The sequence below is a fragment of the Notechis scutatus genome, chromosome Z (assembly GCF_049901735.1).
Source record: "Notechis scutatus isolate UNSWTSFEM ecotype Mainland chromosome Z, rNotScu1.2, whole genome shotgun sequence".
NCBI classification, from domain to species: Eukaryota; Metazoa; Chordata; class Lepidosauria; order Squamata; family Elapidae; genus Notechis; species Notechis scutatus.
This window is the reverse complement of record NC_142025.1, coordinates 35,007,800-35,035,054: the sequence shown is the minus strand read 5'-3', so window position 1 is coordinate 35,035,054 and position 27,255 is coordinate 35,007,800. Positions and strand designations below refer to the sequence as shown.

Sequence of the window (27,255 nt, the reverse complement as noted above, 5' to 3'; positions counted from 1 at the left end):
ATTATTGAAATCTTAAAGGCTTAAGAGTTTTGTTGTTGTGCTGATGAAGTCACCAATTTTGTTCAATACCATGATCACAAATAACATTATTTTGTCCTTTAGAAGACAAGTTTATTCTTACTGATTTGATTATGTCCATAGGTTCCATGGGAAGATTTGTGTTATCTCTTTGGTGAGATTATGTATGGTGGACACATCACTGATAACTGGGATCGCAGACTGTGCCATACATATTTGGAAGAATTTATGAAACCTTCACTGGTAATAATTTATAGCAATGGGAGAGGTTTTGTTGGCTTCATTTTGTTGGCAAGACTTTGTATACACGCTATTTTATATGGAGAGAAAAAAAGAAATACATAGACAAGAAAGAATACATAGACATAAATGCATGCTGATGATACATTAGATGTATGATGGGCAGCAGTTTAGCTGCCTTTTATTAATTTGGAGATTTCAAAATGGAACTATTGCTTGTTAAATGAAAGAGCCACTCCATTTTGAAAATAATTTTTACACTTGCATTAAAATGTGCTGCAACTTCCAAAAAAGCCAATGCAGTCTTAGGCTGTATTAACAGAGGACAGAATGAAGATCACATGAAGTGTTAGTACCACTTTATAATGCCTTGCTGCAACATCCATACTTGGAAATTGCATCAAGTTTTGGTTGCTATAATCTAAAAAAGATATTGAGACACTAGAAAGAGTGCAGAAAAGAGCAATAAATACAATTATGGAACTAGACCTAAAACATACAAAGGATGATTATATGAAGTGGCTATGTTTAGTTTAATTTTTTTAAAGGACTGGGGATGATTGCATTGTTCCAATATCTCAGGGGTTGCCCCAAAGAAGAGTGAGTCAACTTATTTTCCAAAGCATCTATAGGCAGGAGAAGAAGCAATGTATGGAAGCTACCGTAATCAAGAAGAGAACCAGCCGTACAACTAGGGAGAAATTTCCTGACAGTTAGAATCAGTGGAACAACTTGCCTCCAGAAGTTTTGCTCCAACACTAGAGGTTTTTAAGAAGAGATTGGACAATCATTTGTCTAAAATAGTATAGAGTTTGCTGATTGAGTGGGGGTTGGACTAGAAGACCTCCACAGTCCCATTAAATTCCGTTATTCTGTTAAAATATTGATAAGTGATTTTGATAGAGTGTTTGGTGTTGTAACAGTAAGTTGCAATAAGAAGTGTACTTACTTATATTGAGGGTCATTGCGAGATGAATTAAAATTGAAACACAAATGTATTAAGTCATTTAATTGTTTGATGAAGACTTGTATCACTCATCATTGATTGCTGCAGTTCAGAAAGTATGCAGCGAACAAGATAAACAAAAGGCAGCTAGTCAAATTTTGAAAAGGGGATCTAGAATGACTCACTCCTCTACAAAGAAAGGTTACAACATATGAGGACTTCATAGTTTATGAAAACAAAAAGATTAAGTACAGACTAGAAGTTTTAAAAAGTGGTTACATAAATTCCTTTTACTTTCATACTTTTAAAATCTAAGTTTATATAATGTAGTCTTCAACTTATGGTCACAATTGCGCCTAATTTTTTTATTGCTAAGTGAGACATTTATTAAGTGAGTTTTGTCCCACTTTATGACCTTTCTTGCCATCCTTGCTAAGTGAATCACTGCAGTTCTTAAATTAGTAACACAGTTCTTAAGTGAATCTGGCTTCCCCATTGACTTTGCTTGTCAGAAGTTCACAAAAGATGACCACATGACCCCAGGACACTGCAATGGCCATAAATGCAAATCAGTTGCCAAGTGTCTGAATTTTGATCACGTGACCATGGGGATGTTGCAGCAGTTAAATGTGTAAAAAAATAGTCATACGTCATTTTTTTCAGTGCCATTGTAACTTTGAGAGATCACTAAATGAACTGTTGCAAGTCAAGAACTACCTGTAATTACTTTCAAAATCGAAGTTTATATAATTACAGTAAAGTCAGATAATGGGAAATTTAGGTCAAAAAAGAAAGAATTTCACACAGAAAAAAATGCAGAATTTGCTATCACAACATGCTGGTTCTTCAGCAACTCTGGACAGGCTTTAAAGTGTATAAATAAACTAAAGTTGAATAAGATTATATCAGGATCTATTAGTGATGAAAACAATATGCAATATTCAGAAAGTCGGTATATGTCTAAATACCACTTTTTGGAGAAAGTTGTTGTGTTGCTTAGCCCTTGGTTTTTAAAGAAACATGATACTGAATTAAACCACATTTGGTCTATCCTAAAAGAGCTCTTACGATTACAGCCTAAGTCAGAATCATGTCTAGTGAAACTGCAGTGATGCTAAGGGGGTAAAAATACCAAATTGGTATATACTGCAGCCTTAGCACACTGTCTTTTCCAAATATTAGGCATAGAGTTAGAGGTGGGAGGAGGGGAGGGCAAATCTAGCACCAAAAGTTCATCTGTGATACAGAATACAGAGAGCCTTAAGGCCACTCCATCTTCACCATCTCATGTTGGAAGTGTCTCCCGTGATGAAAGCAAAGTGAGTTTGCTTGCATTTATTCGCTCCTTAATGAGTAGGTTTTCATATGTCAGAAAGCCACATTCAGTTTAACACAATTGGAAGTCAATTGGAAAGCCTAGGAGTGAGTTACCATGGAGATGGGGAAAGATAAACACTACTGTACTTCTGACCTCCACTGAAGCTGATTTCTCTACATGACAGCTGAGGTCAAGGGGGCAGCGTGGGAAGCTCATTCCATCGGTACCTCGTCTGTATCTAGCCCAAGGGTAGGAATTGCTATTTCTAGATGAGGTAGTCCATTAACCTTCATAGCCTGTTTTTTCTTTCAAATAGGTGTCAAATATAGGGATTAACCTGAAAGAAATGATGGAAATTAGATGCCTTTGGTTAACCAAGCTTGAATGTGGGTCTACTTAAATATTCCAAAACAGAATAATATCTTTTGGTTTAATTGAACAATGGTCTCTCCCCACATAAATCATGAAACAAAAATTCGTTCAATGCCAGGCAAACATAAAGATCTAGAACTACAGGATTTCCTATGCATTTTTTGTTCTCATGTTAAAGTTTCACCTAAATGAGATGATTAGTAAAATGGGAGGGATATGGTTGTATATTACCACCATGTTCTACTTGGAATATTGGGCATATTTTGGGAGCAAAAGCTTCTCTGCTTTAGGATTATGAGTAAATTATAGCATATGCAGGGATGGGATGCTACCGGTTCTGCCCGGTTCTAAGGAACCAGTAGCTCTGAAGAGCAGCAGACACTGAACCGGTTCTGTGTTTGCTGCTGTTTGGCCCACCCACCCACCGGGCTCTTACCTGTCCTTTATTTCCTGCTTTTTCAACCTCAGCTGCTTTACGCGGCACAGCTGAGGTTGAAAAAGCAGGAAAAAAGAGGCTTTTCAAACACTGCGCACCTGCGCACTGCACTTTTCAGCTGTCCAGGTGGCTCAGCTTAAGGTTTTTTTACACGCACACACAGCGCGCATCAGGCGTAGTCTGACGTAGTCACTGAACCGGTAGTAACACCGATTGAATCCCACCCCTGGGCATATGTATATCCATAGAAAATTTACGTACAAACAATATCCTGATTGAAATAAATGCTGAACAACTAGGTAAACTGTGAAATGATCTGAGGAAGGACTAATCTAACATGTATGTTCTACTTTTCAGTTGGGAGCTACATAGCTGTTTGCTTCCAGGTTTCCTCATAATAATTATATACATTAGGGCTGATAAGAGAATAAGTTAATAAGCCTAAAGTTCCCCAGGAGCTGGGCATCTCTACTCCTAATCTAAGAAAAGTAGCAGAAATATTGGCTTGACATTTTAATCAACCTTTAAAGCTTTCCTCCTTTCAACAGCTCAAGTTGTTCCATTTTTGTGGTCCTGGATTTCCAAAATAGTTTTCCATTAATTACTTAATTAATGTGCAGGACTTACATGGCTGCCTATCTTATATAATGTTTCTAGATAGCTCACAAACAAACAAACCATACAAACATGGTTAAAAACAAAAATACCTTTCCCTCCAGTACTGGCCAACAATCTGGCAGCTCAATCCCTATCCTAACCCAATGTTTGGGGGAAAGATAAGTAATCCTAGTCACATGGAAGGCTAAAAGGGTGGGATCACTTAGATTTCAGGTAGGAGTCTGTTTCAAAGGGCTTGAGTGGCCACTGAGAAGGTGTGACTCTGAAGTCCCATCAGATGGCAACATTTAAGATAAAGAATATGGATTCTGCTCATCCCATGAATGTTGAAGATTGAAATAAGGAAGGATACTCTAACAAAACAACTTTCCTGTACATGAGGCTATTATGCTTGCACTGTAAGGTATTCTTCATTGGTGAATTCAAATGACTGAATACCAGGATTGGATCCAAAGAGAGAAATGCGGTATTACACCAAAAGGGAATAGCCTTATCCCCTTCTTACAACCACTGGATGACATTTCAATTTCTCCAGAAATCTTGTAAACATGAGAACGAAGTTAGAAAGATATAAGGTAATTTTTCATCTCATAAACTATTTGATATATGGTCTTCAATTGTCAAAAGTTTCATCAATACCTATGCTGGCTGAATTAATCTAGATATTGGTCTCATGTCTGAAGGAACGCAGATTAGGACTGGCTGTGGTAAAGGAATATTCAAAAGAAAAAAAGGAAAAGTACAAAAAATGGATAGAAGGACATACAACTAAGGCAGAATATCAGCAGATAGCCAGAATCTGCAAAGACGAAGTCAGGATAGCAAAGGCTCAGAATGAACAAAGACTTGCAACAAAAGTCAAAGATAATTTTGAAAAGTTTCTTCCAACATATAAATAACAAGAAAAAAACTAAAGAGAGAAGACGGCAAGGAAGTAACAGGCAACAAAGAGAAAGCAGAACTGCTTAACTCATTCTTTGCATCCGTCTTCACGCAAAAAGAAACTATAGCTCAACCCACCAAAAACATAACTGTAAAAGACAGACCAGAAATAAAAGTTAAAATAAGCAAAAAAATAGTAAGAGAACACCTGTCTGATCTTGATTAAAACAAATCACTGGGGTCTGATGGATTACATCCCAGATTTTTAAAGGAGCTGGCAGAGGTCATCTCTGAACCACTGCACCATATCTTTCAAAAATCCTGGAGCACCGGGGAACTACCAGAGGACTGGAAAAGATCTGATGTGGTTCCCATCTTTAAAAAAGGGGGGAAAAACAGACCCAGGAAACTATAGACCAATCAGCCTAACAACAATACCCAGGAAGATACTGGAAAAGATAATAAAAAAACAGATCTGTCAACATCTAGAAACAAGTAAAGTAATAACTAGCAGTCAGCACGGGTTTGTTAAAAACAGATCATGCCAAACCAATCTTATTTCATTCTTCAACAAAACGACTAAATTAGTAGCCCAGCAAAATACTGTGGACATAATATATTTAGATTTCAGCAAGGCATTCGACAATGTAGACCACAACCTACTTCTTAGTAAGCTAGAAAAAAGTGGAATAGATAGCACCACCACTAGATGGACTCGCAACTGGCTGGCAAACCGTACTCAACAAGTAGTCCTTAATGGGTCTAAGTCTACATGGAGGGAAGTAAGCAGTGGGGTGCCACAAGGTTCCATCTTAGGTCCAGTACTCTTCAATGTTGTGAACTAAAGAAATGTAATTAATAAAGATTCATTTGCCTAGCAGGATTGTAATCCTGCACTTCCTATTGGCCCATATAATGGCAAGTTATGATTGGTTCATTCCGAGCAATCTGACTGGCTGTTGGCAGGCTGCGCCAAGATTCAAACGCTACAACACTATCCATTGGTTATCCAGATAGCAGCTTACTCTATAAAAGAGTGACTGCTAGCCGGGGGTTTTTTGTCTCTGTTATGCTTGAGAATAAAGAGCTGAAGTTCAAGGTTTACAGTCTGGTCTCCGTTCATTAACCCATGCCTCAAACTTAACACTGGCGACGAGGGTGGGATGCGGAGACAAAAGAGCTGACTAAATCCTACAGAGCACCAACCGAAGCACGTGGCTAAGAGCGCATCTACATCGACAGGATGTCAGGTGGCGCTATACCACCCGCTCCTTTTGACCCGGAAAAAGAAGACTGGGAGTCATATATGGATCGGTTTCAAATGTTTCTAGAAACCAATAATTTGAAAGACGCCACACCGGGAAAGAAGCGGGCGGTGTTCTTGACCCATTGTGGACCAGCCGTGTTTAGGATGGCGAAAGCGCTCGCGAAACCGGCTGAGGTGAAATCAATGGATTGGGACAACCTCGAACCTATTCTACGGGCTCACTATGTCCCTGCCATACCAATGTTGGACCGGAGACATGAATTTTATCAACGGGATCAGCGGAAGGGTGAAAGTATTGCAGACTTCATCGCTGACCTTAGAAACCTGGGAGGCCTCTGTGGTTTTTCAGACCTAGAAGAAGCTAAGCGAGACCGCATAGTTCTGGGATTAGATGACCACACAGTACAGAGCAAGATCATGGCAAAAGGGGACATCGAACTTGCAGATGCCATTGAAGACGCTACTGCAGCAGAGGCAACCAAGAAGTCGGCCACTCGAATGCGCCGTACCAACGCACCGCTCCGTCAATTCGCCCGTGGAGCCTCGCCTCAACTAGAGAGACACTCAGCAACAGCGCACCATGAGGACCTCGAGTCCCAGTCCGAGAGTGATGAAGAAGAGGTTAACAGACTTCGGGCCGAACGAGATCAACAAACTCTAAAATTTCAGCGCCCATGTGCGGGCTGTGGGAAAACCACCTGCGATCCGGTTGCAAATTCCTCGGCGCAATCTGCCATTCCTGTGGGAAAAGAGGCCACATCGCACGGGTCTGCAGGAGTAAGAGGGAATCCAACACAAACAGAAAGGAGAACAACCTCCGCCAAACCACAGGGAACCTCCCTGCAAATCGGGATCGTTTGAATAACCAATGGAACAACCATGCCTACAGCAGCAAAACATCTGCTCTTCCAGCAAGACGAGAAGAGACACACCAGACTATTATTATCGGCAACGCTTCGTCATTAGACAAACAAAAGATCCGAGTGGAAGTGGCCATCGAAAACCGACCTTGCCTGATGGAAGTCGACTCTGGATCATCCCTCTCGATGGTTTCCTGGAAGACACACTGCAACTACATAGCCAAAAGGCATTAAGAGTTGTTAACCTAATCCTACGTAGCTTTTTTCTCTGGCAATATCACACTACTAACCAGAGCATACAAAACATTTGCTAGACCAATACTCGAATACAGTTCATCAGTCTGGAACCCACACTACGTATCTGATATTAGCACAATTGAGAAAGTCCAGAAATATTTCACAAGAAGAGTTCTCCACTCCTCTACTCGCTGTAGAATACCTTATGCCACCAGACTTGAAATTCTAGAACTAGAAAACCTTGAATTACGCCGATCTTCGGTCTGACTTAAGCATGGTATACAAAATCATACATTGCAATGTCCTACCTGTCAGTGAATACTTCAGCTTCAACCATAACAACACAAGAGCACACAATAGATACAAACTCAAAGTAAACCGCACCAAACTTGATTGCAGGAAATACGACTTCAGCAATAGAGTGGTCAAAGTCTGGAATACTCTACCCGACTCTGTAGTTTCTTCCCCAAACCCCAAAAACTTTAACCTTAGACTGTCTACTATTGACCTCACCCCTTTCCTAAGAGGTCTGTAGGGGCGTGCATAAAGCGCACCAACGTGCCTACCGTCCCTGTCCTATTGTTTCTCTTATTCTTTTATTTTTCTTATATGTAACCATTTCATGTATTCACAACTATGTATACATTTATACTTATTATCTTGTAAACAATTGGCAAATCAAATAAATAAATAAATAAATAAATAAGACCCTTAAACAGCTGATCCCTGCCATCCGTCGTCAAGACCTCAGGACACAGAAAATCGTCCTCAGGGATTACCAAGGGAACACGATCCCAGTCGTCGGAGTGAGTCAAGTCCAAGTATCTTTTAAAAATCGTGCCGTGTCACTCCCATTAACTGTCGTCGATGGTGATCGGCCCAGTTTACTAGGCCTACAATGGTTCGCCCCACTCGGGATCGAGGTGGCCGGCATTCACCAGGCCGGAAGTGACAATTGGGAAGAGAGCATTGTCCAGGAATTCCACGACGTGTTTTCGGACAAATTAGGCAAGTACAAGGGGACCCCTATATCATTTAGCCTCAATCCAGAAGTAGCCCCTATCCGCCTTAAGCCTCGTCGGGTACCGTTCGCCCTTAAACCCAAGATTGACGAGCAACTTGATAAGTTAATAGCCCAAGGGGTGTTGGAGCCTATTGACCATGCCAGTTGGGAAACCCCAATCGTAACCCCCATCAAACCGGATGGGTCAATCAGAATTTGTGGAGACTACCGCGCCACTCTGAACCACGCACTCCAACAGAGCGCTTATCCGGTGCCGGTGGTTCAACATCTCCTCCATTCCCTGGGCGGCGAGAAGATCTTCGCAAGTTAGACTTAGCGCAAGCGTATCAACAACTACCCGTTGATGCGGAAACCGCAAAGGCACAGACTATCGTTACACACCGAGGTGCCTTTAAATGCAACAGACTCCAGTTTGGAGTGAGTGTAGCCCCGGTATATTTCAGAGTCTAATGGAGAGACTTTTACAGGGAATAAAAGGGTTGTACCGTGCTTCGATGACGTATTAATTGCTGCCCCAAATAGAGAAGAGCTTGAAAGGTGTCTCAGATTGGTTTTACATAGATTTATGGACGCCGGTCTCAAGGTTAAAAGAAATAAATGTCAACTATGCACTGAAAGGGTAGAGTTTCTCGGATACCTCCTCGATAAACACAGTATTCACCCTACTGAAAACAAACTCAGGGCAATCAAGAACACCCCAAGACCTAAAAATAAGACTGATCTCCAGGCTTTCCTGGGACTTATTAACTTTTACAACATATTCTTGTCCCAGAAGGCGACCGTAGCTGAGCCCCTACATAGACTTCTCGACAAGAAAGCCACCTGGGTTTGGGGACATCGAGAAGAACGCTCTTTTCAAAAAGTGAAAGACTTATTAACATCCGATGCTGTTCTAATGCAGTACAACAAGACTTTGCCAATAAATATTACGTCCGACGCGTCACCGTTTGGGGTTGGAGCCATTTTGAGCCACGTGTTACCAAACGGGAATGAGGCTCCTATTGCGTACTTTTCCCACATTATCAAAGGCTGAGCGAAACTATAGCCAACTTGACAAAGAGGCTCTTGCTATTGTATCGGCCGTAAGCGGTTCCATGAATATGTTTACGGGCGGCCCTTTACTCTAGTTACAGACCACAAGCCTTTACTTGGCATTTTAGCAGGTGATAAACCAACGCCGCATATATTGTCACCTAGAATGACTCGCTGGTCAGAATTCCTAGCAGCCTACAACTACGTACTGCAGCATCGCCCGTGGAAAGCCATACCCCACGCTGACGCTTTGAGCCATTCCCCACTTCCGGAAACTGTCAGCAACCCAGCTCCGACCCTCACTACGCTGCAAATTGAAACCCTCAACTCGCCGCCACTAACGGCAAGGGATATCGCTGCCGACACAAAACGGGACGCTATCCTCGCAAGAGTTCTCAGTTGGGTCGAACGCGGGTGGCCAGTCGAAGAAACCCCCGCCATTTTTGCACCGTTCGAACACCGGCAAACGGAACTATTTTCCCAGAAGGGCTGCATCCTATGGGGAGATAGAGTCGTCGTACCAGAGAGACTACAGCGACTCGTGTTGCAAACCCTGCACGAAGGACATCCGGGCATCGTCCCCATGAAGGCTCTCGCTCGAAGCTACGCGTGGTGGCCAGGCATTGATAAACAAATTGAAGCCTGGGTAACCACGTGTAGAAACTGCCAGAAGTCAGCAACGCCCCACCGAGAGCAATTCCCACCGAATGGGAAACTCCTCGAGGCCCGTGGTCCCGCATCCACATTGATTTCGCGGGACCCACTAAAGGACCCACTTTTCTCCTAATCGTGGATGCTTACTCCAACTGGCTTGAAATCCACAAGATGAAAAGCATGACTACTGACTCCGTTATTAAAAAACTAGATAGATTATTTGCAACACACGGTTTCCCGGACGTTCTAGTTTCCGACAACGGACTCCAGTTTACTGCTCTCACCTTCGAACAATACTTGGCGGACCGGGGTATCCGCCATGCCTTGACTTCGCCGACTCACCCTGCGACAAATGGTAGAGCAGAACGGATGGTCCAATTTGTTAAAAAGACACTACAAAAAATGGATCCGGGGGACATCGATGCTAGATTGAACAAAATACTCTTACTACAACACATTACCCCCCACAGTGTCACCAACAAGACCCCAGCCGAACTTTTAATGGGGTGGAAGCTCCCACCTCGACCGATTACACCCGTCTTATTCGCCAGAGGAACCTTGTGGATCCAGCGGAACGTATCGCCAATTCAAGGTAGGCGACTTGGTCTATGCCAAAAACCTTTCCGGCGAACCGCTGTGGGTCCCAGCCACCGTAGTCTACCTCACTGGCCCTAGATCTTACCGCCTTAAGGCGACAGACGGCAAGATCTGGAAACGCCATATAGATCAACTTCGCTCTGCGTTTACAACCCAATATCCGACCCCGGACTTCCAAACTCAAGGGGAGGGAATACCGAGGGGACGAAGGCCGTATAGACGACGACGTAATTGAGGACAGACGGCCGCTAAACCGAGTACTCGCACCACCTGAAGAAGGTCTGGGATTGGAGGCATCCTCCCCGCAGAGGAACACCGTAGTGGAAACATGCCTGCCCGATCCAGGAATGGACTTAAGGGACCCTGATAGTGCCGAAAACAGCACCGCGGAATCAACCCCGTGCGAAGACGAGCCTTGCGTTCCACCGGAACCGAACTTTAAACAAAAGCCGGTGGAACAGCGAAAATCAAATAGGCAGGTAAAACGACCTGCATACCTGCGTGATTACGTCACCACGGCCGTCAAACGGAACCCAGTGGGGAGGGGTGTTGTGAACTAAAGAAATGTAATTAATAAAGATTCATTTGCCTAGCAGGATCGTAATCCTGCACTTCCTATTGGACCATATAATGGCAAGTTATGATTGGTTCATTCCGAACAATCTGACTGGCTGTTGGCGGGCCGCGCCAAGATTCAAATGCTACAACACTATCCATTGGTTATCCGGATAGCAGCTTACTCTATAAAAGAGTGACTGCTAGCCGGGTTTTTTTTGTCTCTGTTATGCTTGAGAATAAAGAGCTGAAGTTCAAGGTTTACAGTCTGGTCTCCGTTCTTTAACCCATGCCTCAAACTTAACATTCAATATCTTCATTAACGACTTAGATAAGGGAATAGAAGGGGAACTTACCAAATTTGCAGGATCATACTAAGCTGGCAGGAATGTCTAACACCCAAGAAGATAGGCTCAAGATCCAGATGGATCCTGACAGACTAGACTGGGCCATATCTAACAAAATGAAATTCAATGTGGAGAAAAGTAAAGTCTTACACTTAGGGAAGAAAAACCTAAAGTACACATATAAACCAGGCTCAATAGCAGTAACTGTGAGAGGGATCTTGGAGTCTTAGTGGACAACCAGCTAAATATGAGCTAGCAGTGTGCAGTAGCTGCCCAAAAAGCTAATGCAATCCTCAATTGTATTAACAGATGCATACAATCAAGATCAAGGGAAGTACTAATAAAACTCTGTAAAGTAAGACCACACCAAGAGTACTGCATCCAGTTTTGGTCACCACATTATAAAAAAGATGTTGAGACTCTAGAAAAAGTACAGAGAAGAGCAACCAGGATGATTAGGGGACTGGAGACTAAAACATATGAAGAACAGTTACAGGAACTGGGCATGGCTAGTCTAGTGAAGAGAAGGACCAGGGGAGACATGATAGTGGTCTTCTGATATTTGAGGAGCTGCCACGGGGAGGCAGAGGTCAAGCTATTTTCTAAAGCGCCTGTAGGCCAGACAAGGAATAATGGATGGAAACTGAACAAGGAGATTTAATCTGGAAATGAGAAACTTTCTGACAGTGAGAACAATCAACCAATGGAACAGCTTGCCCTGGGAAGTTGTGGGAGCGCCATCACTTGAGACTTTCAAGAAGAGATTGGACTGCCATTTGTCAGAAATGGTGTAGGGTCTCCTGCTTGGGCAGGGGGTTGGACTAGATGACCTACAAAGTCTCTTCCAACTCTGATTATCTGTTAAACAGTAGGAAAATAGGTTTCAGAATCTGTTAATCTGTATCCTTGCAATTTACAGTAGTGCATAGATAAACAGCTAGAGTCATGGGCAATCCATTGGAAGAGAAGCATAAAAGAGTTTCATTTTGTTCATCTTTGATACTTCAAAATTCTAATGTTTAGTGCATTTTGAAAATTTAAAGAAAAAATGTGACAGTGTAGACCAACCTTTTCTTCATCACGGACCCTCCTTGAAATACCTTGTGTGGCTACTGACCATGGCCATGGAGCACCAAGACTTAAGTTTTAAATCATAATATTTCTTCAAGCCTTCATGAACCCCCTGTGATGATAACATGGCCCCCTAGGAGTCTGTGGACAGATTAAAAACCACTGGTGTAGACTGTTACGCATTTAATCAATCCGCAAGAATAAACCAAGTCCTGTGGTCATAAATTAGATAGATAACCACATGTATAGGGATAACCTAGATAATAAATAGGGAGAAGTAGATAACCACATGTATTTTGATGAATTTTAAAAACTGCTGCTTACTCAAGAAAGCTGATATGCAGATGGAGCATACTTGCCTTAAAATACAATTTGCAATAGTAAAACAAGGGATGAATTGTTCTTATGCTTGTGAAAGGATTGGGATTAAAATTTATATATATATTTAATTCTGTAATAGATTAAGGATATAGAAGAAAACCATCAGATAACTTTTCTTGTACTTTTACAAAGTGGATATTGTTATGATATAGTAAGTCCAAAGCTAAATAAACTCATAAATCTAAATGTTATTTTAAAATATTAGGATTAATTTGAATTTAAACAAGGCATATAAGCTATATAGATAAAATGTTTTCTAGAGTAGCTGTATAGAAAAATATATGGTGATATAATCATGTTATGTTAAAGACTGACAAATGTGGGAAAATATCTCATTACAATTTGTTAACGCATAATAATTTCCCTGTGACAGAATAGTACTTGCTCCTGATTCATTCTTGCTTCTTGTTATCTAGAAGAATATAAAGTTATTATGGCTTTTACTATTTAAAGGCAACTTCTTTAACCAGATTTCATCCTGAGATGTTTGTATTGTACCATTATGGATAAGAGAGATGGCTTCCTACTTGAAAAATAATCTATTAAAACTACTACAATAAGAAATAAGAATTTTACACTTTCACTGGCAGTATCTCAAAACACTGAATAGATTTTGCCTGAAGATGAAAAATGCTCTTTTTCTAATCACAGCTTGAGGGAGATTTTACTTTGGCTCCTGGTTTTCCATCTCCTCCCAATCTGGATTATATTGGCTACCACAAGTATATTGATGAAATGTTGCCCACTGAAAGTCCTACATTGTATGGTCTCCATCCTAATGCTGAGATAGATTTCTTAACAGTTCTGTCTGATAACCTATTCAAAACTCTGCTGGAAATGCAACCTAGAAATCTGCTTGCTGGAGAAATTATAGGACAGTCATTAGAAGAAAAGGTGAGACTGCTAATGTTTATTCCATAATACCTTCACAGAACCAGAATAATTCATAATTTTAATGCAATCAGAATTAAAACTTTGTTCCTCCTGAACACAAGTGTTTGATAAGTAGGGATGTGAGAATTGCATAAACTGTTCCAAATAGGGAAGAATTAGTTTTAGTCCATGCCTAAACTGAAACATTTATTTTAGTTATTTTCATCCATATGGGATGAAGCAGAAGCAGGGGTGGAGGGGTGGAATGGAGACAGGAAGAAAACATCATGGACATTAATGATGGTTCAAAGGACATAAAAAAGGAAAGACTTTGAGAGATCAGTAGACCAGATCAGGAAATGCTGAGGGGAGGAAGAGCGAAAAGGGCAGTTCACACAATTAACCTTTATAGTCCCATAAAACCCACTCTAATTTTGTTTTATTTGAACAATCAAAATATTTTGGTTTTTTTCTTTATGATGGACTACAGTTAATTCCATTAGTTTAGCAGAACCTCTGGATTGTGATATTCTGATCTGAGTTTGAAACAAGATGCATTTTCTGTTTCAGGCTTATCCCAAATGACAAACAATATCTATAACCCTGTATTTTTTTTTAATGCAGTGTTCTGCATGTTCAACACATATTCCAACTGGTGTTTGCTTTATAGAGCATGACTAATGTAAACAAAATGCATACCTGCTAATTTTACTTTGCATTTATAAGGTGAAAAATGTACTGGATGAAATTTTGGAAAAGCTGCCAGAAGAATTTAATTTAGCTGAGATAATGCAAAAGTCTGCTGTACGAAGCCCATATATTCTTGTGTGTTTTCAAGAATGTGAGAGAATGAATATTCTCATTAGAGAGATACGGCGATCAATAAAACAATTAGACCTTGGATTAAAAGTAAGGAATACATTGCATTATTATTAAATTTATTTGCCGCCTATTTTGCCATGGCATACTCTCTATATACATGTGCCATGAGGGGAAAATAGATCTTAAACTGGGATTGTAAATTTAAATGTTTCTTTTGCTTCAAATATCTAGGGTGAACTAACGTTTTCGTCTAGTATGGAAACTTTACAATCATCACTGTTCTACGACCAGGTACCAGATGCATGGTCCAGTCTGGCTTACCCATCTACATACAGTCTTGCACAATGGTAAATGCATATCTTTAAGAAATGGACCTCTTTAGTTACATTATAAATCATAAACGAAAGGAAAAAAAGCATTATTTAAATTTCAAAAAACTTTTGGAACCTTAAAATGAACAGAACAATATTAGTATGATTTTGCATGTCCTATGACATTTTTAGGTCTCAAAATTTAAAAGAAGAGTTTCTAAAAATTCTCCTAGATCATGTATTAATCTGTCCTGAATTTAACATATATTTTCTTGTTTATTAGAAGGCAATATATTTCATATGCAACAGAATACTCCATACAACTTGTATGATCTATTACCAATAATATATGTTAGTGATATAAATTACATAATGCAAATTATTCCCCAAATTAATTACTTATGCACTTATGTTTACCATTGCTATATTTTTATTCAGGTTTAATGGAATTCTTTTGCGTTGCCGAGAACTTGATACCTGGACACAAGATCTTGTACTTCCTTCAGTAGTGTGGCTTTCGGGTTTCTTTAATCCTCAATCTTTTTTGACTGGTATGTTAATATTGATTCATAATATTTAAATTCAAGCAAAACATGCTGCATAATAGGGCTAACGTTTTAAAATAATTTCAAAGAAGCTTTTTAACAGCTAGTTTCCTTAAAATGTCACAAAATTCAAACATCACAAATTATGTCACGTAGTAGGCAGCCATCTGGATCAATTGACTAAGCAAGTGACTAAATGTATCAATCAATACAACTTATTTAAAAACGTATCAAGAAATCCAACTGACTGACAATATAAGACATGGTGAACAGGCTTGTACCCACTTCACTTTTCTTACGAATGGAAAAGTAGTGTGATTTCTAATAAATGTATAAAAAGTCACATAGGTACATTTAAGGCATAGATAAACATTTGATGCTAAGTCCTATTATGTCTTAGGTGTCATACTATTTGCATCTATAGAATTGAATTTTTTAGAAGAAAAGGGAAATAGCAAAGTATCAGAAACTGTTTCAGTATTAAAAATATATTAGTTTGCAATAGTTTCTAGAAATTTACCTTCAGTGCCAAGGCAAATGACTTTTTTTTAAAAAAAAAAATCTCTAAATTAGAGGAAATTTTTGTTAATAAATCTGGATTTATTTCTACAAAGTTGGATTAACTATTTTTTTTTTTCAGGAATAATATTCTGTGTTTCCCATATTTATATGACTTTATACATAGCTATTGGCGCAGTTTTAAGGCAACAGGCCAGAAATTGGGAGATGAGTTCCAGTCCCACCTTAGGCATAAAGCTACCTTGAGTCAGTAACTATCCCTCAATCCTAGGGAGGAAGCAAACAACCCCCCCAAAAAAAATCCACCCTGTCAAAAGAAGGTATTTGTCTTAGGTACAGTAAGCTGCAAGAATTGGACACAAAGGGAGGGGACATTATCCATTCTAATAAGTATGCAATCCATAAAATAATTTGTACTATTCATTTCTTCTTGAAAGCCATTATGCAAACTACAGCACGGAAAAACAATTGGTCTCTGGATAAGATGTGTTTGACTACTGATGTTACCAAAAAGAGTAGAGAAGATTATGGTCATCCACCAAGAGAAGGTGCATATATTTTTGGACTTTACATGGAAGGTAAGTTTATTAAAATTCTGTATTATGATCTAGTTAGAGGACCCACCTGTAAAAAATAGTCAATATCAGACATATCAAAAAGGAATATATTTTATTGAATCAGTGAAAAGTGTAAGTTTCTGATTACGAGCAGTCCTGGACTTATGATCACAATAGCTATGAGAAATTCCCAATTTAAGCGATGCAATAATTAAGCCAACCCAATACTTTATGAACTTGTTTGCTGTATATTAAGCAACTCATCATTAAGCGAATCACATAGCTGTTAAGCAAATCTGGCTTCCCCCATTAACTTTGCTTGTTGGAAGTCCCCCAGGAAGGTTATAAAAGATGACAACGTGATAAGGCCACAACTGTAACTACATGTCAGTTTGCCAAGCACTTTAATTTTGATCATATGATTTGCAGGCAAGGTGTAAGTGTGAGGATCATAATGTCACTTTTTTCAGCCCCATCCTTATTTTGAATGGTTAAACAAATGGCCATTAGTCAAAGACTACCTGCATTTTAAAAAACATGTTCACTATACAATACTATGAAATGAACCACAGCAGAGTATTCTGTGCTTGCTGCTAAAATTTTGAAATGTATCTTTTCAAACAGCAAGCCCCATTATTTGTAAAAGAATGCAGAATTAATATCAATAGGATTTCAGGCATACAATGAAGCACACAAATTGCGATTAATATTCTACCTAGTTCACTGCACACTTTTGCCCTGCAGAAGTTAAAATGTGTATTTCTCGGTTGCAGGAGCAAGGTGGGACATCCAAGCAGGAGTTGTAGCTGAAGCTCGTTTGAAGGACCTGACTCCAATGCTACCAGTCATCTTTGCCAGAGCAATTCCAATAGAGAGGCAAGAAACCAAGCACATTTACAAATGCCCGGTTTATAAAACTAAACTTAGAGGGCCCACATACACATGGACTTTTAACTTAAAAACTAAAGAAAAGCCATCCAAGTGGGTGCTTGCAGGGGTAGCCTTGCTCTTGGAAGTTTAGCAATATACTTTCATTTTTAGCAATATACTTTCACACATTTTTCTTACTTACAACCAAGGTATTCACACATTAAATCATGTATATTTCTATTTGAAATGACCATAGACAATCTTGAAGATAATGCTTTTATTGAATATTTGTTTAATGCAACAGCTATGTTTACATTAATGCACATAGAAACAGTGCATATGTACAAGTGATCATGCAAAGGATTAAGTCACTGAATCATACATGTTACATATGTAATATGTAGATAAAACTGTTGAAATGTTATTCCCTTTCACCTGAGGGAATAACATTTCAAGTTTCCATAAATGGCACATATGGCCCCAAGCCAGACAGGACTCGTATGTATGCTGTAAGACTAATGCAAGTTATTTTAAGGTCACTTGTATGTTCTGTTTTGCATAGCAAAAGCAAAAAATAAAGTATATAATATATCTGTAAGCCAAAACTTAAAATATCTTAATTATAGCCAGAGAGTAAAATATGTTAACTATGGTAAACTACTTTTACTGGATTGCAAAAATAGAGAAAACTATAATTTTGTAGGAAAAGCACACAGAACTCTTAACTCTGCTGCCACCTAGTGACCTTCTGTATTTTTGCAGCCTATGGTTATCCTAAAAAAATAGATAACACTATTGAGTAATGTGCAGTTTTCTTCCATTTAATATTAATAAAATAATAATAATGAAAATAAACAAGTTAAATTTTAGCCTAAATTAATCACTTATTGTCTTAATTTGCTAAGAGAGCACAATGAATATGAAAACAATCAACACCAGGCCTGATGTGGAAAGACCTATATAATTTTCTTCTTGCTATTTATCCTGTGAAAGTCTTCACCATACATTCAATTTTAAATCCGACAGAATTGAATGATAAATTTCAACAAATATATATTATGACCATACTGGCCACTTCTGAGCCTAAAGTTTGTTTTCAGTTGGTAAAAATTAAACTGGGCTGAATTAAGCCCTTCCAATTTTAAACAATCTTGACCTTTATAACATTTTTCTGCATATAAAATAGAATAAACAGTGATTTGGGCTGCTTGTCTTCAGAAGTTTAAAGTCTCACTTAAATTACAAGGTCAATTTACTATTTCTTAATTTTTATTACTATTACTAAATATTGTATTAATATTTCTAAATATTTTAGAATTGTATTTCTAAACTAAGTCTATAAAGAAAAATATTTTTAAACAGTAGATCATTTTATTATATGTTGGAAAATATTGCTGTTCCCAATATTAACAGCGTTTTTCCTTAGAAATATTTAATAAATCAAAAGTGGTTACCATTCCACATTTCTGAATTCTTTAAACATAATGATTATCAATGAAATTTCAAGATTTAAATTTTTAAGTAAATATAGTATATATATATATAAATCATCAAAACCACAATTCACACAGGTGTCTTGGGTATTTTCACTCATTTCCATTAACATGATACATTGGCATACTGCAATAAAGAAGAAAAAACATTTAGAGTTTAAGAAAGAGAATGTAACTAAGCTCTATTATCCTACCAATAGCATTGTTCCAGCTTCCAATGTAAACAGTACCTTTATAAGAAAAAAGCAAAAACATTACATGCATTCACAAAATTATTTTTCAAAATTAAAAGTCTTTTAATTTTTACAAAATATTGGGCAGGATTAGAATATTTAGAAGGAACATTTTATTAAGACTCTCACTTTCTTAAGATTTATTGAACTTCTTACTCTTCACTGTTCATGGGCTTTAAAAGTAGCTTATCCAGGCAAATTATTCTTGTTAGACAAGTGTATTCTCAGAAAATGTAAGATACTCTGGCATGGAAGAAAAGAAATTTCATTTAGGGGATGATGCGAGGATGGAATTAGATGAATGGGAAAGGAGAAGCTGTGACATATATTAACTTGGGCTTTGCCACCACTCACCTAACAGCTTGCTATCATTTCTCCTGGATAAAGAACTTAATTTCATGTGGCTGCCTGGTGGGTTGCTGTTGTTTTTAATCTCATCTCAGAATGGACTAAGGAATATAAATATTCCAACCACCATATAAAGTAATCATCAGATCAAATAGATAAAATTATTACTTGCGGAACTGCATGACTGCAGAGTTCATGAAAAATCTATATCAACTCAAACTCACTCTCTGAGTCCAACCTACCCCAAAAGATAGTTTGCAATGGGGGGAAATGAGAGGAGCAGTAGGTATACCACCCTGAAGAAAGGATGGAATATAAATCTAAATAAATAAAAGTAAAATAAACACAGCAAATTAGACTGTTACATACAGTGATTTCTTAGAACTGACAATATTGAAATACTTCTGGTACAAACCACCCTATAAAAGGTTAGGCATAAGTTTACCTTTCAAGGTACTCCTTTACATTGGTATAACCATAAAGCTTTGCCAGGTGGATCAGTGTTCCTGTGGCACAGTAACCATCACGTTTGCGACAGTAGCTGCAATTACACACTCCACGGCAAGGTGGGCACAACCATTTCTTAAAAGTGGGAGAAGACTATTAGTTCACCTTATAAGTAATATGCTATCACCTAAACGTGGAAATCACAAAGTTAGTGATATAGTTAGTCCTGCATAAAGACACAATGTTGCATGTTTCTGAAGTCATGTACATAATAAAAATAAAACAATCAGATCACCAATTACTTCACTGTATCTTCCATTTCATTACCCCACAATTCAAACAACTAGAGACTTACTGGATTCAGAAGTGCTACTTTCACATCTTCTCCATAGCGATTACGGAGACATGGTCCACAGAACTGTCCCCGCACTCCGACACAGTCTTTATTATGACAGGTTGTTTTTTTATCAATTGTCTTTTGGCGACATTGATGGCATGTGGTTCCCTAATAGTGGACAAATGTTATTATTTTTAGAAAGCCACCCAATACATACAGTATGAAGATAAACATGGTGCTTTTCATCAATCTATTCCTATTATTCTGATTTAACGAATTACTATTATCCAAAAACACAGATAATTATACATGTTTGTTGTTGGAATATTAAGAAGCTTTTTTCACAACTCCAATACAAATGCATGTTTCAAATAAGGCAAGATGAATTAGCCAATAAATTGAACTGGAGTGGAAAACCAATTTATAAAATGGAATCTGAAAATCCTGCTACTGTGTTGTTTCTACAAAGCTGTAGCAATATTTCAGATTTTACAAGTTAGCAACACTAAAATCAGCCCAAACTTAATCTGATGCTCATTTCATTCTGGAGGGTTAGCTATCATTAGCATTATAAGTAATTCCCCCCCAAAAAAAATTTTGCTTAAATTCCTGGTAAGTATTTACTTTTTTTTTTTTTTTTTGAGGCAGGCACTTCTAATACCTTGAGAAGATAAATAATTTATTGGTAGTTATTTTACTGTGTGTGTGTTTTAGAAATTGTCAGTATAATTATAGACTATAATTAAAATATTAAATACTTCACAGTACACTATGACAGTAGGCAAAATTAATCCTGTTCATGGGAAGTGAAAGTAATTTCACCAATATAAATAACACTGTGGCAGCTGGATCATTATATAAATGTAAAGATACCTCAAGAACATTGTGTACTTAAAGAGGATAAAAAAACTGATTTGATATAAAACATTGCATTCAATTCAAACTAAGCAAATTTATAAAGAAAACAACTTACCAAAATCCTATCGTAAATCTTCCCTTTATGGGAAAATGCAATATGTTCTAAGTCTTCATTTGTTACAATTGGTAGAGGTCCTGTGTTTGATATTTTTCTTTTTTTGGGCTATAAGACAAATTCACCATCTCTAAATCAAATACAACTTTAAACTCTGTATTCAAGTAGACTTACAGTCTAAATAGATTATCCACTAAAATATTTATATTTTTAATATGTAATATTTATGCTTGCTTTGACAGTAAGTCTATTTTAAAGAATTATCTAGTACAATAAAATATATAATTATAAATTGTTTCTTGAATCATGAAGTTTATACTTCATTAATTTACTATACATATATTCTTTTTATAAGAGTCACTTCTCCCTGTTTTCTTGACTTATTTTTCTGAAAATGTAATTCTCCCCCTCTAATTGACTGTATACTACCACTCAATAATTGCAGCACAAAGGATGAGAAAATATTGCAAAAAATATTTTTTTATTTTATATCCCACCTTTATTATTTTTAAAAGTACCTCAAGATAGCTAACATATCTAACACTTTCCTCATCCTATTTTCACAATAACCCTCATGAGCCATCATGGTTTTTATAGATTGTTCTCCTGACAAATCCCAAAATTTATTCTGTTTACTTTTATACTTCAGCCATTTAAATCCTGACAGGGTTAGCACTTTTTAAAAATTGAAAATAGCATATTCAAATTTCCAGAGGCAATTTAGTGATATTGCTTCTGGGTCAGAATTGACAAAGGGCTTCCTCAATATATTTTGAACTATCTTTAACCTTCAAATGGTCCACCCAGCTTAGCAGTTCAATCCAAACTCTATTGTAGTCAAAGAATGTACCCAGGAAATACGACTTCAGCAACAGAGTGGTCAATGTCTGGAATACTCTACCTGACTCTGTGGTTTCTTCCCCAAACCCCAAAAACTTTAACCTTAGACTGTCTACTATTGACCTCCCCCCTTTCCTAAGAGGTCTCTAGGGGGCGTGCATAAGCGCACCAATGTGCCTACCATCCCTGTCCTATTGTATCTTTTATTTTATTTTTATTTTTCTTATATGTATCCATGTATTCATAACTATGTTTTTACTTATACCTATTATCTTGTAAGCAACTGACAAACCAAATAAATAAAAAGTAAATAAAAATATTGTGACTGGAACAGTGTGTAAGCCCAGCAATCAATCGACTATAAACCACAAGACTTACTATTTATTACCAGGACAAGGATAGACTCTAGGCCAGGGATGTCAAACTCGCGGCCTATGGGCCAACTGCGTCATGCGCTGGCCACGCCCACTCCCATCTTAGCAAAGGGGGAAAAGTCACAATAGGTCATGTGACAACACAAGTTTGAAACCCCTGCACTAGTCTATTTACTTAAATGTTTAGGTCATGCTTGGTAAGTTCCATCCTTGCTACTTGATAATTATTCTTCGTTAAAATAAATCCAAAACATCACGTACCTCATTCTTTATTAAGCTGTGATATGTTTCATTATCAACCCATGGCACAGGTAGGTTTCTTTCCACAGCGAAGTTTTCTGGGGGACGAGCAGTCCTAGTTGGATTAGTTCGACGCTGTATTGGTTCTCCTGAAGCTCTTTTCCTTGATGCTTTCTTTCGTTTCTAAAACAAACGAATGGGAGAGAGACATTTTCTTAATGAACACGTAGTCTGAAGCAGTAGCTCATCATGGTCACCTTGTTTAATCCATTTCAAATTCTTTTTTTTTAAATGCCTTTTATGGTCTGCTAATCCCTACACAATTTGGGATTGTATGTAATAAGAACTGATGTATATTTGGACAAAATTTGTGGAAAGGTTGGAAATAAAAATTCCTGCCAACATTAATTTCAGAATTCTTCGTCCTAAGAGAGCAAGTATCTGAAAGAACATAAAACATAGACCTACCATTTTCCTTGTTTTGCTGTACTTAGGTTAAGTATTATTATTAGGCAACTACATTCTACAACATACTTCTTTATGTATATTGTGTCTACAGTTCACAGGCTGCAGTATATCTACATCAAAAGAGCATTGGCTAAGGGCTATAGTGTTAGATAAATAGTTACTAAATTGGTCAAAGAGGTGCACAAAATTGTGAAAACTAATCTTGGTTCCTTCAGTTAGTCTGATATTGTGCATGACTTCCTAAACAGAGTATATGTAAATTTTGAAAGCTTTTGATAAATATACTAGAAGCAAAATTCTGCAAATGCCAAGAGTAGAGAGTTAATCCTTTGAGTCACATCTAACTGGAAAAAAATGCCATAATTTTATGACTTTCTTGTATTTATACTCGGTTCAAGTACAAAATATTTTTTTTTAAAAAGCCACAGCAAATAATATTGTACCCCTGCAAAAAATAGTCAGATATACTCAATGCAAAACAAATTTTTGTAAAAGAAAATTATTTATACTTACAGTTGAGGAAGGAATATTTATTTCAGGTATGGAAGACTCTAAGTCAGCTAGTAACTGTGCAAGCTGAAATGGGAAAATGGAATTTATTTTCTCCATAAATCAAATAGTTCTTAATGGCAATATTATCTATATACTATTTCATGATGCATTTTTAAAAATATAAATCCTCACATTTTTAGAATAGTTTTAGTAACGTTATCACATAGTTTAAAATCGCACTGATATTTGTTTCACTGTTCAGAATATTACAGTAAAAGTTTCAAGTTAATAATAAACTTATTCATATTTCAAAAGTTATGGAAGCAATTTCTTATATATTTATGTCATGTTAGCAAGCTTTGTCCTTCATTTCAAAGAGTAAGATGGCAAATTCAAAGCACACTATGTTTTTTACACAGTACAATGGTTTAAAATTCATTAAGTAGCAATATATGATTATATGCAATTATAAGCATGGACAAACAAGGTTCCAGGCCTTTTTCACCCAATGAGCAAGGAGAGGCAGTATGAAGGCAGAGTGCCCACTAAATCTTGGCCTCAGCCTTATCTACTGCAGATATGAAATTCAAGGAAAATACTTGTAATATATAAACAGAATTTCACTGAAAAACTTTGGGCATATTTTTTAGTCATATTGAGCTTCCAGCATTTATATTGCTACTATGTGATGTAGTTTTAAAAAAATGCATCTCAAGTTTTCCCTCTTGGGTGCAACCACAAGAACAAATCTATAGTTAATATGGAATTCAAACTCAAACAAAATGGTGACAGTTTGAACTACAATAATGCATAAGGCTTGAAAAGTTAAGTTTGAAAATAATTTGTTCTTATTAATCCAATAACAGGTGATCCATCTTTGGATCCCTCACTAAAATCCAATTAATTTGCCTTTGTTTGATACAAAAATGTTTGATAAAGCAAAAGAGGCAATTAGAATTGCATGTGTGTTAACTCACTTCTTTGTTTTCTTGACTATTAATGCCATTTAAGAATGCTGAGTTAGTTCTTACCACAGCTTTATTTTCTTTTATATTCTGATCTCTTTTCAAAAGTATATTAGAGTTTTCATCTGGTGCCTCATCTGCCTCAGATTCAGAAGAAGTATCTTGATCTGCGTTTCTCCCATTTGTATTTTTTGTTCCTTTAAGAAGAGGAGATTTATTACTGTCTGATGACAGTAATTTGGAGATAGCTATCTTTTTAGGAAGCTGTAATGTCCCCTGAGTTTTGAACCTTCTTTTCTTATGAGATGACTCAGTTTCCATTTCTTCTTCCTCAATTAAAGATGGGTTATTGTCTCCTTCCAATTCCATTGCCTAAAAAAGGATGAATAAACAACCTATGTTACATACAGTTGCACTTCCATTATGGAAAAGCTAATATTTTATTTACCTTAGCTACACCAATCATATTAGAAAGTATCTTTTAAAAATATCTTGATTTTTACTTAAACAGATTCACAATTATCGAGTTTGTAATCAGTAATTTCAGATCAATTGTTCAAGCTGACTTGGTACACAGAAAAAGAGAAAAAGACAGATGGCCAAGATCTACATTGGACAGCAGAAAATATAATAGTAAAATATTTTCAAATATAGATTCAAACAAGAGCCAGCTTACTATGATATCTAACTAGTCAATTAATTCAAACATTCATTTATCTGAAATACTGAACAAAAATTACACTGCAGAAATTACCACAGTTATGTAGAGAATAGCCTTAAGTCCATAATCATACACAGCAACATTAAACATTATTAGTAACAAGTATTAGATCAAGCAATAAACTGCATATTAATTGGAAGAACAGTCCATAGAGAAATAGAAATAGAACCTGCAGCTATAAAAAGAAGAAAATTTTACTTCAAGTTTTTCACTTGATTTTACTGTATTTTAGAAAACAATTATATATAAAAAAATCAAGTTGCAATTTAGACCATGAGATTCACTGGATGAAAACTCTGCATAATTTGGTATAAATTGTTCTCCTACCATTCTTGATGTTTCAGGCATATTATCATTCTCATTTCTGTCATCCAATGACAATGTTTCCATGGGAATATCAAGTTCAAAACCAAAAAAATCATTTTCATCATCTGGGACATTAAATATTTCAGCAAATTCCAGCATCTGTCCAATTCATAAAAATATAAAATAGTCAAGCTTGGAAAAATAATCATTTTGTGTTATGAATGCTACCATGATCTTAATTTTCTACTCAGTTCTATTCTTTAAGTAACATCCAGAAAAACTAATAAACCAATGGAAAGAAGATGCTAGGTAGATTGATTCAGGTTGCAAATCAGTAGATTAATAGTAAACAAAATTAAAAAATAACAGATTTGTACAGGTATAAGCAACAAATAGTTTATTAATTACCTAAAGATAGGGCAGTAAATATAAAGGACAAATGGGAGCCAAGTGTAACCTAACATATAAAATATTATTACATTTAATACCAACATACATTATTAACATAAACCCAAATCTAAAAAATGGATAATCTCTTCCTCCAAAATAGTACCTATTATAGGATAATTAAAGAACAACACTACAAGTAAGACATCTTAGTGAAATATAGTATTTGTTGCACAGAACTGACAACTTGACAAGCATGGTTGGATTCAACAGCAATTTAGTGGCATTTCAATCCAGGTCATTATATATCTGCTGTCACAGCAATTTCATTTTGTCCAGGACTAATAGGTACATAGCCAAAACAATGGACATAATTACCAAAACATAAGAACATTATCAGGATAGTTTGAAGATCTCAGAGAGAAAAATAGCATTAAATATATAATTCCTAAAGAAAATAAACCCACAGGATTCAGCATGCTCAGTGGCAAAAGTGCTGTTTGGTGGAATACATGAACAGAAGCATCCCATGGAGAAGATAGAATAAACTCTCTGACAGAATCAATGTAATGGACCTCTGAACTTAATATTGTTCACATTGGCCACAGCCCTCTGGAATTTCAGATCACAAACTTTCTCTACCTAACTAAAAATACCAGGAATTGAATCATGTGTTGTATGAGTGAAAAAGAGCTCTTCCCTAATATATATGTTTGTTCTATACCAGAGCTGTCAAACTCCCAGCCAGATGCTGGCCACGCCCGGTTTAGCAAAGAGGAAAAACGTCCTGATACATCACGTGATGCCACTGTGACAATATTGAGTTTGACACCTCTGTTCTATACTATTCTCAGTCCTCTTCCAATACAGTTAGAAGTTTTTCCCTATTCATGATAACATGAAGCTTTATAGGTTTTAACAATTTAACAGAAAATGTACATGAAGAGCTATGAAATCTAGCTGCAATGAGTAATTGGCTTCCAAGAACAAGCCTATTAATTCTTACCTTACTGTATAGTTGAGCTAGCAACTGTTGTGATACTGAACTAATTTCGTCTTTGCATCTCATTACATATTGTAATTAATTATTAAAGGAAGGTGCATTCTCCAGAGAAGTACATTTTCAACTTCTATATAATGGATAGTGCTGGTAATAGTGAAGTTCCAAAACATATTGCTGTCCATCCTCCCTAAATTGTTCTGATTTTAAGAATCATATTTAGGAGTTTCAGTGCAGCCAAATGTCTTTATTTAAATGTAAACTATTCAATACATAACA

The 27,255-nt window shown here is 37.0% G+C and overlaps 2 protein-coding genes across 2 annotated transcripts in view; one reads left to right on the top strand and one right to left on the bottom strand.

The window, feature by feature from the left end:
- The window catches only part of DNAH11 (dynein axonemal heavy chain 11), a 195,441-nt gene extending 176,851 nt beyond the window's left edge, over positions 1-18,590 (top strand). The window contains exons 76-82 of the mRNA XM_087948111.1: positions 142-261; positions 13,507-13,749; positions 14,455-14,637; positions 14,782-14,897; positions 15,300-15,412; positions 16,363-16,503; positions 17,256-18,590. Coding sequence (XP_087804237.1) covers positions 142-261; positions 13,507-13,749; positions 14,455-14,637; positions 14,782-14,897; positions 15,300-15,412; positions 16,363-16,503; positions 17,256-17,503 — 1,164 coding nt within the window. The 3' untranslated portion in view covers positions 17,504-18,590. The remainder of the gene's footprint in view (positions 1-141; positions 262-13,506; positions 13,750-14,454; positions 14,638-14,781; positions 14,898-15,299; positions 15,413-16,362; positions 16,504-17,255) is intronic.
- Positions 18,591-18,938: 348 nt separating this feature from the next.
- On the bottom strand, positions 18,939-25,748 carry CDCA7L (cell division cycle associated 7 like). The gene is made up of 8 exons (XM_026678036.1): positions 25,611-25,748; positions 24,629-24,934; positions 23,619-23,681; positions 22,659-22,820; positions 21,184-21,291; positions 20,229-20,378; positions 19,872-20,008; positions 18,939-18,972 (listed from the first exon to the last, which is right to left on the bottom strand). Exons 1-8 carry the CDS (start codon positions 25,746-25,748, stop codon positions 18,939-18,941), a joined length of 1,098 nt encoding a protein of 365 aa, XP_026533821.1.
- Positions 25,749-27,255: the final 1,507 nt, after the last annotated feature.

What these genes read in the sequence shown, in the direction of transcription:
- CDCA7L (XM_026678036.1), bottom strand. Translation starts at nt 25,748, where the DNA reads ATGCTGGAATTTGCTGAAATATTTAATGTCCCAGATGATGAAAATGAT. An exon ending in TAAATATTCCTTCCTCAACT is followed by an intron (nt 22,821 to 23,618) that starts GTAAGTATAAAT and finishes CGTTTGTTTTAG; the next exon opens with AAACGAAAGAAAGCATCAAG. An exon ending in AGATTTACGATAGGATTTTG is followed by an intron (nt 20,379 to 21,183) that starts GTAAGTTGTTTT and finishes GTCCACTATTAG; the next exon opens with GGAACCACATGCCATCAATG.